Source organism: Sinocyclocheilus anshuiensis, unplaced genomic scaffold (genome assembly GCF_001515605.1).
Source record: "Sinocyclocheilus anshuiensis isolate Anshui unplaced genomic scaffold, SAMN03320099.WGS_v1.1 scaffold113, whole genome shotgun sequence".
Taxonomy (NCBI): Eukaryota; Metazoa; Chordata; class Actinopteri; order Cypriniformes; family Cyprinidae; genus Sinocyclocheilus; species Sinocyclocheilus anshuiensis.
Genome location: NW_015539827.1, coordinates 233,487 through 240,580, shown reverse-complemented (window position 1 = coordinate 240,580; position 7,094 = coordinate 233,487). Strand labels below are relative to the sequence as shown.

Genomic DNA, 7,094 nt, shown 5'->3' with positions numbered 1-7,094 from the left:
TTGTTTGGTTTAGTTTTGGGGTTTTTTTTTTTTTTTTTTGTAAAATGCCACAGATGTTTTTTTTTTTTGGCAGTTTTGAAAAATTAAATATTTCATGTGAAATCTTATTAACAAAGTCAAATGAATATTTCTGTTTTAGGAGGCAAAGCGGTTCTCCAACATTGATAAATCCTGGGTGAAAATAATGACTCGAGCTCATGAGATGCCTAATGTAGTCCAGTCGTGTGTTGGAGATGAGACTATGGGTCAGCTGCTGCCTCACTTGCTGGAACAGCTAGAGATGTGTCAAAAATCCCTCACAGGGTATGTCACACAACTGTTTATCAGTCAAGTCCTTATATCAGGATTCAGCAGTTTCTATAGCAAGCTGCACCTGGGACTTGGGAACTAGGTTGAGGGAAAATAAAATCTGTGGTAAACAACTTTGTATGTGACTTTTGAAATCTCATATTTTTGAGTTGCATTTTTTGGCAGGTGGAGTAGAGCTCTTCGTAGTGCAGCTGATTTAAGCAATCTCTTTTTCTGCTTTACAGGTACCTGGAGAAGAAGCGATTGCTCTTTCCACATTTCTTCTTTGTGTCAGATCCCGCCCTGCTGGAGATTTTGGGCCAAGCATCTGACTCCCACACCATCCAGGCTCACCTACTCAACATATTTGACAACATCAAATGTGTCCGCTTCCATGAAAAGGTGATCACTACTTTAAATAAGCAAATATAACCCTTTGATTTTCTACAGTATATGGTGACCTTACGTTTTAATAGACATGCTGGAACAGTTGCTTCATGTCATGGTCATGTTTTCGGATCATTATTTTATAAAATATTTGCTTTATCAGTATAATATCTGCTTTTTGATATTAAACCAACTTTTCACAACAAATTGCTTTTAAGATGTATGATAAGATTCTGGCGATATCATCACGAGAAAGTGAGACAGTTGAGCTGGACAGGCCCGTCATGGCAGAGGGCAATGTGGAGATCTGGCTTAATGCGCTACTGAAAGAATCCCAGAGGTCTTTGCACCTTGTCATCCATCAGGCTGCACTTGCCATTCAAGAATCTGGCTTTGAGTTGATCGAATTTTTGGACTCCTTTCCTGCACAGGTATGCAAGATACTGACAGCGATAGCACATTGTACTGTAAATTAAGCAACATGCTACAGTATATTATTAGGATTGCTGCTTTCTGTGGTTTAGGTTGGTTTACTGGGAATCCAGATGATCTGGATGAAGGATTGAGGATGCTTTGAGCAATGCCAGATATGACCGTAAAATCATGGCTAAAACCATCCATTTTTTTCTTGAGCTCCTCAACAATTTGATTGACATGACAACAAAGGACCTTGGAGCTGTTGAACGAACAAAGTATGAAACACTAATCACCATTCATGTACACCAGAGGGACATCTTTGACGATTTGGTGAGTGCCTTAATCCAGATTCTGTTAATCCAGTTTATATGCTACATGCTACAATTAATTGTTCAGGTAAAACCTAGTTGGTAAACATTTTTTTTAAAGCTTAACAATAGCCAAAGTTTTAGTTTTTGCAGTTATAAGCATTCATATACATGTCTTTGAGACAAATCCAAAAGATAACCACCCAGCAAAAATTAATCTCAGTGCAATGTCTGTTCTTGTCACACAGTGTCGTTTGCACATCAAAAGTCCCACAGACTTTGAATGGCTGAAGCAATGTCGCTTTTACTTTAATGAAGACTCGGATAAGATGATGATCAATATCACTGATGTGGGTTTCGCGTACCAGAATGAGTTTCTAGGCTGTACTGACAGGCTGGTCATCACTCCTCTCACTGACAGGTGCTGCTGGCAATTACAAGCTTGTTTACCTCTATTTTCCACTGTGGGACCATTTATGTATAATTACAAGGCAGATGTGATTTCGGTAACACTTTATTTTACAATGTCCTTGTTACACGTTATGTGTATTTACTATTATAATAACAATAAATTATGCATAATTACATGCAAGTAACCCTAAACCAAACCATAATCCTAACCCTAACCATATAGTAAGTACATGTAGTTAATTAATTTTGCTCAGTACTTAAATGTATAATTACACTGTAACAAGGACACCTTAAAATAAAGGGTTCCACTTTATATTAAGTGGCCCTAATACCTGTGTACTTGCATAGTAACTAGATGTGTACGTAGTATGTAACCACAGTGTAAGTACACATTGGTACATAGTATCTACAGCTGTAATATTTCTGTAACTACACACATGTAACAACCCTCAGAATGGTTCGTGTATAAGTACAAATGTGTAACAGGACATTGGTAACAACACTTTTTTCACTTCACTAAGTACTCGTGTAACAGGAATTATATATAACTACATTTTGTAACAACAATATGTATAAGAGTAATCGGAACCATTTGATCCAGAGGGTGGAGATGGGTAGGTTTAGGGGTGGAAATGGTTACACATTTGTACTTACACATACCATTCAGTGGGTTGTTACATGTGTGTAGTTACAGAAATATTACAGCTCTAGATACTATGTACCAATGTGTACTTACACTGTGGTTACATACTACGTACACATCTAGTTACCATGCAAGTACACAGGTATTAGGGACACTTGATATAAAGTGGGACCAAATAAAGTGTAACCGTGATCTCTTATAGATCATACACTTGTGCCCAGAACAAAATACAAAAGCCCAATAAAAGGATGAGCATATGAAATTATATCTTTCATAAGGAAATCAATATTCACAATGGTGATTTTCTTTAGATTATCATTACTGTAACACATGTTGTAATACTATGGTTTTTAAAATGTAAATATTTATAAATGAAAGGCTCAACAAATATTACTAGTAGGTATAAAAACGGAAATAGTATATCACTTTACAGTAATGAGACTTACATTTTTTATTTTTATTTTTACAATACAATAATGAGAATTTGGACTTTAACTGCCAAGAAATTGTATCACAATACAAAAAAACAGACCCAATGGTTAAATATACCTATTACATTTAGCACATTTTAATTACTTTCCATGTAGTGTTTTGCCTTGTGTTCTCATAAGAAACATCCTCAAGCCCCTAAAAATCTACATTTTGTCAGATATTAATATTTTTTTCTCCAGAGAATATGTGTGGAATTATGCAATAATAATGCATGATGCTATGAGTGTTCAGATATTTTTACTGGACAATAGACGAAAATACTGATTAAGAAGATATTTTTACAGTGCAAATGTTACATTTTATTAAGATTAAAATATATGAATCTCTACACTATTTTCAATACATTTCCCAGATGCTACATCACTTTAGCTCAAGCTCTGGGAATGAGCATGGGTGGAGCCCCAACTGGGCCGGCTGGAACAGGAAAGACAGAAACCACTAAGGACATGGGCCGCTGCCTGGGCAAATATGTGGTGGTATTCAACTGCTCCGATCAGATGGACTTCAGAGGCTTGGGCAGAATTTTTAAAGGTGCCACACGTGTGCTCAATGCACATTATAAAAACGAATGTAATTTTATTCTTGCAAGTTAAAAAAAAAATCATATCCATGTAATATAATCATGAATGGCAATACATGCTTGTAAGCACATGTATTGTCATTCATTGTAATTTGTAAGCAATCATCTCTAATTCATTACCCATACGCAAGTAATATTCGGTGTGATATGGTGTGTGAAATTAAACATGAGTAACAAATTTCTTAGATTTTTTGTCATTTTATTAGGATGTTCATGTTCTTATTGCATACTTTCTTTTTTGTGTCTCTAGGTCTTGCTCAGTCTGGCTCCTGGGGTTGTTTTGATGAGTTTAACCGTATCGACCTGCCAGTGCTTTCAGTAGCAGCTCAGCAAATCGCCATTGTACTCATCTGTAAGAAAAAATGGAGGAAGAACTTCATCTTTACGGTTGGAGATAACGTGGAGATGAACCCAGAATTTGGCATCTTCCTCACCATGGTGGGCTGCTGTCTTTATGTCTTCTTTAAAATATCACACATCTCACAAAGATTTACTTTAACACTAGGAAGCAGGAACTAATAAATGGTATACATAAAAAGTATTGCAGTGGTTTGCACATTTTTTCACTGTAAGTGTAAACACATAATACACACAACTGTGACTGCACATCCTCATTATTAATTGGTGTTTTTTATCATATTGCCACTCTTTAAATAAATAAATACAATTTTAAAATTTCTAAAACAGTACAATGAGATGCAGAGAAACTATTTACTTTTGGTCAATTCCTATTTTCTATTTCATATTATATTGAACACATGAAACATTACAGTTACTTACAGATATCTCCTTTAGGTACAGTTATTTATAGATATACCATTACTGCTTGTGAAAATCTGTGGGAAAAGACTAAATGAAATGGTGATTTCAGTGGAAAAGGTTTACACATATTAACTCTTGTTATTTTCTTGTATGTATGTTGCTATTTTCACATTTTGTTTTCGGGGCAGGAACTTCCCGAGAATCTGAAAATTAGCTTCCGCTCAGTGGCGATGATGGTTCCTGACAGGCAGATAATTATCAGAGTGAAACTGGCAAGCTGTGGCTTTATTGACAATATTGAACTAGCCAGGAAATTCTTCACTCTATACAAACTGTGCGAGGAGCAGCTCTCTAAACAGGTGACTATCATTAGTAGCAATGTACTTTATAACTAATAAGCAGATATTCACTGAGCTCTGCCCCACTCATTGTGAACTAGATATGAGCAATATCACTCGAGTACGAGAGCGATACCGGCTCTATATCAGCATGGCTGTGATTAGGAGGCAATCACAGCCGCTGATATAGAGCCGGTATCACTCAAGTACCAGAGTGATATTGCGTTTATACAACAGTTCGACGGAACATGTGTGTAATTAAACAAGAAACAACGGAGTGCTCTTTTGTGCGGAACTACTTCCTTCCACCACGGATTCAAAGCTCAAGTTGACAGTTAAATATATGTCACTTTTAGAATTCGTATCAAGGGCATGTGCTGCTTCAGTTAGGTTATTAGTGAGAAATAATGAGGTTATAAGAGAGAAACAATGCGGCAAGACGTACATCCAAATGAGAGAGAGAGAGACCGCAAAGCTAGACGTTTCTTCTTATATTAACTAAGTACTCTACGATTAGCTCAGTGAATAATTAAAAAAAAAACATAGACCCGGCTAGAACAAGCGGAGTGATACAAAATTGTGAAAGGGCGTTCCTGTAGCGATACCAGTACAATATCTCATGGTTCTCAACCAATCAGATTTGAGAACCAGAACGAACTGTTGTATAATAACAAATAATGCTAGAAAATACAGTAAACTATTGTTGCTCAGGAACTTGAGACAATGACTGTATCCAGGTACCCAGAGGATAAACATGGTATTTTTTCCTTGCTTCCAAATATTTAACTAAATCTTGACAAGTGTATGCTGTGGATTAAATGTGTCAGCCTTCATTCTTGAATAAACTTGTACATAATTATACATAACTTATTTGACATTTTGAATAAGGTTGTGGTAGAGGTGAAGTTTACTAAAGTAAAAAGTGCCATTGTGAGTATGTTGTAGGCATGTTAATAATAGATCTGTTCACTTACATTTTCAGCAATTTTAGGTCATTTTAGGCAATTTTGGTCATTTTAGACCAGATAACTATAGTGTTTTTTTATTTATTCTTTTTATATTGATTGATTTGTTTATTTATTGCTGAGCTTGAGTTGGGTTTCCTTTTTTCTCTTAGGTCCACTATGACTTTGGTCTCCGCAATAACCTGTCCATCCTGCGCACGCTTGGAGCAGCAAAACGGGCCAATCCTAATGACACAGAGTCCACTATTGTCATGAGAGTTCTGCGAGACATGAACCTGTCCAAACTGGTAAGAGTACCAGCATGCATACAGACATAGTTTTCACATTTGAGGAACCAATGGAACGAACAGTCATACCTTCGCTTGATTATAGATTCTCTCTCATATCAATTTGCAGTTTAGTATCAGAATTCCTTTCTAAAATCGTCTGTCATAACAATGAAACTAACTCTGTCATTTAAGATTGATGAGGATGAGCCATTGTTCCTGAGTTTGATGGAGGATCTTTTTCCTGGAATTAAGTTGGATAAAGCTGGATACCCTGATTTGGAGTCAGCCATAGACAAACAGGTTATTTGGTTGATAATTAAAAATTACACTTACTCCAAAATTTGAATGAAGTAGGAATCAAAACGTTGTCTTTATTTTTTTGTCCTACTAGGTGACTGAGGCTGGTCTGATCAATCACCCACCATGGAGGTTAAAGGTCATTCAACTATATGAGACTCAAAGAGTCCGTCATCGGATGATGGCACTAGGACCCAGCGGAGCAGGAAAAACAGCCTGCATTCATACTCTAATGAAGGCCATGACCGGTGAGAATTAGACATTAGGCACAGAAACCAGGCCATTACCATTATTGATGTTTAATTAATTTGTGATTTTGATTGTAAAACAATATGTCTAGATTGCGGCCAGCCTCACAGAGAGATGCGTATGAACCCTAAAGCTATAACTGCACCTCAAATGTTTGGGCGACTTGATGTGGCAACCAATGACTGGACTGATGGAATCTTTTCCACTCTTTGGAGGAAAACACTCAGAGCAAAGAAAGGTAGATCACTTATTTAAAAAAGGGAATAGAATATGCATGAAGCTTTGTCCAGCTCTGAAAACTGTATTTCCTGCGATTATTAATGAACACGGCACACCTGGGGAGGTTAAACACAACACAAAGAGTCCAGGGGCGTGACATTACTCCCCCCTCCCAGAAGGTGCGTCCTCACACCGTAGAAACAACATGGGGAGGGGAGTGGGTGGGAACTAGGGAGGAGGCTCAGGAGGAGGACGGACGCCCGGGAGGGGGCCGGCAGACAGATTCCAGGGAGGAGACGATGGAGGGAGGAGACAGGAGGGACCCGGAGCAGGAAGAGCACAGCAGGACCCAGGCCACAGCCATAACAGCGGCCCACGGTGGAGCCGACGGAAGGAGGAGCCATGGAGGAGGAATGCCCACCGACTCCAGGGGGCCGACCAACGGCGGCGGAGCAGGTGGTGGAGGAGC

General features: G+C 38.0%; 1 protein-coding gene across 1 annotated transcript in view; it reads left to right on the top strand.

Annotated features, from left to right (window-relative positions):
• Positions 1-7,094, top strand: part of LOC107684226 (dynein heavy chain 5, axonemal-like) — a 112,086-nt gene that overhangs the window by 26,699 nt on the left and 78,293 nt on the right. The window contains 13 exon segments of the mRNA XM_016480440.1: positions 140-303; positions 534-690; positions 894-1,106; positions 1,200-1,237; positions 1,239-1,422; positions 1,649-1,821; positions 3,299-3,477; positions 3,777-3,964; positions 4,477-4,647; positions 5,744-5,878; positions 6,053-6,160; positions 6,252-6,405; positions 6,498-6,644. Of these exon segments, the coding sequence (XP_016335926.1) occupies positions 140-303; positions 534-690; positions 894-1,106; positions 1,200-1,237; positions 1,239-1,422; positions 1,649-1,821; positions 3,299-3,477; positions 3,777-3,964; positions 4,477-4,647; positions 5,744-5,878; positions 6,053-6,160; positions 6,252-6,405; positions 6,498-6,644 (2,011 nt within the window).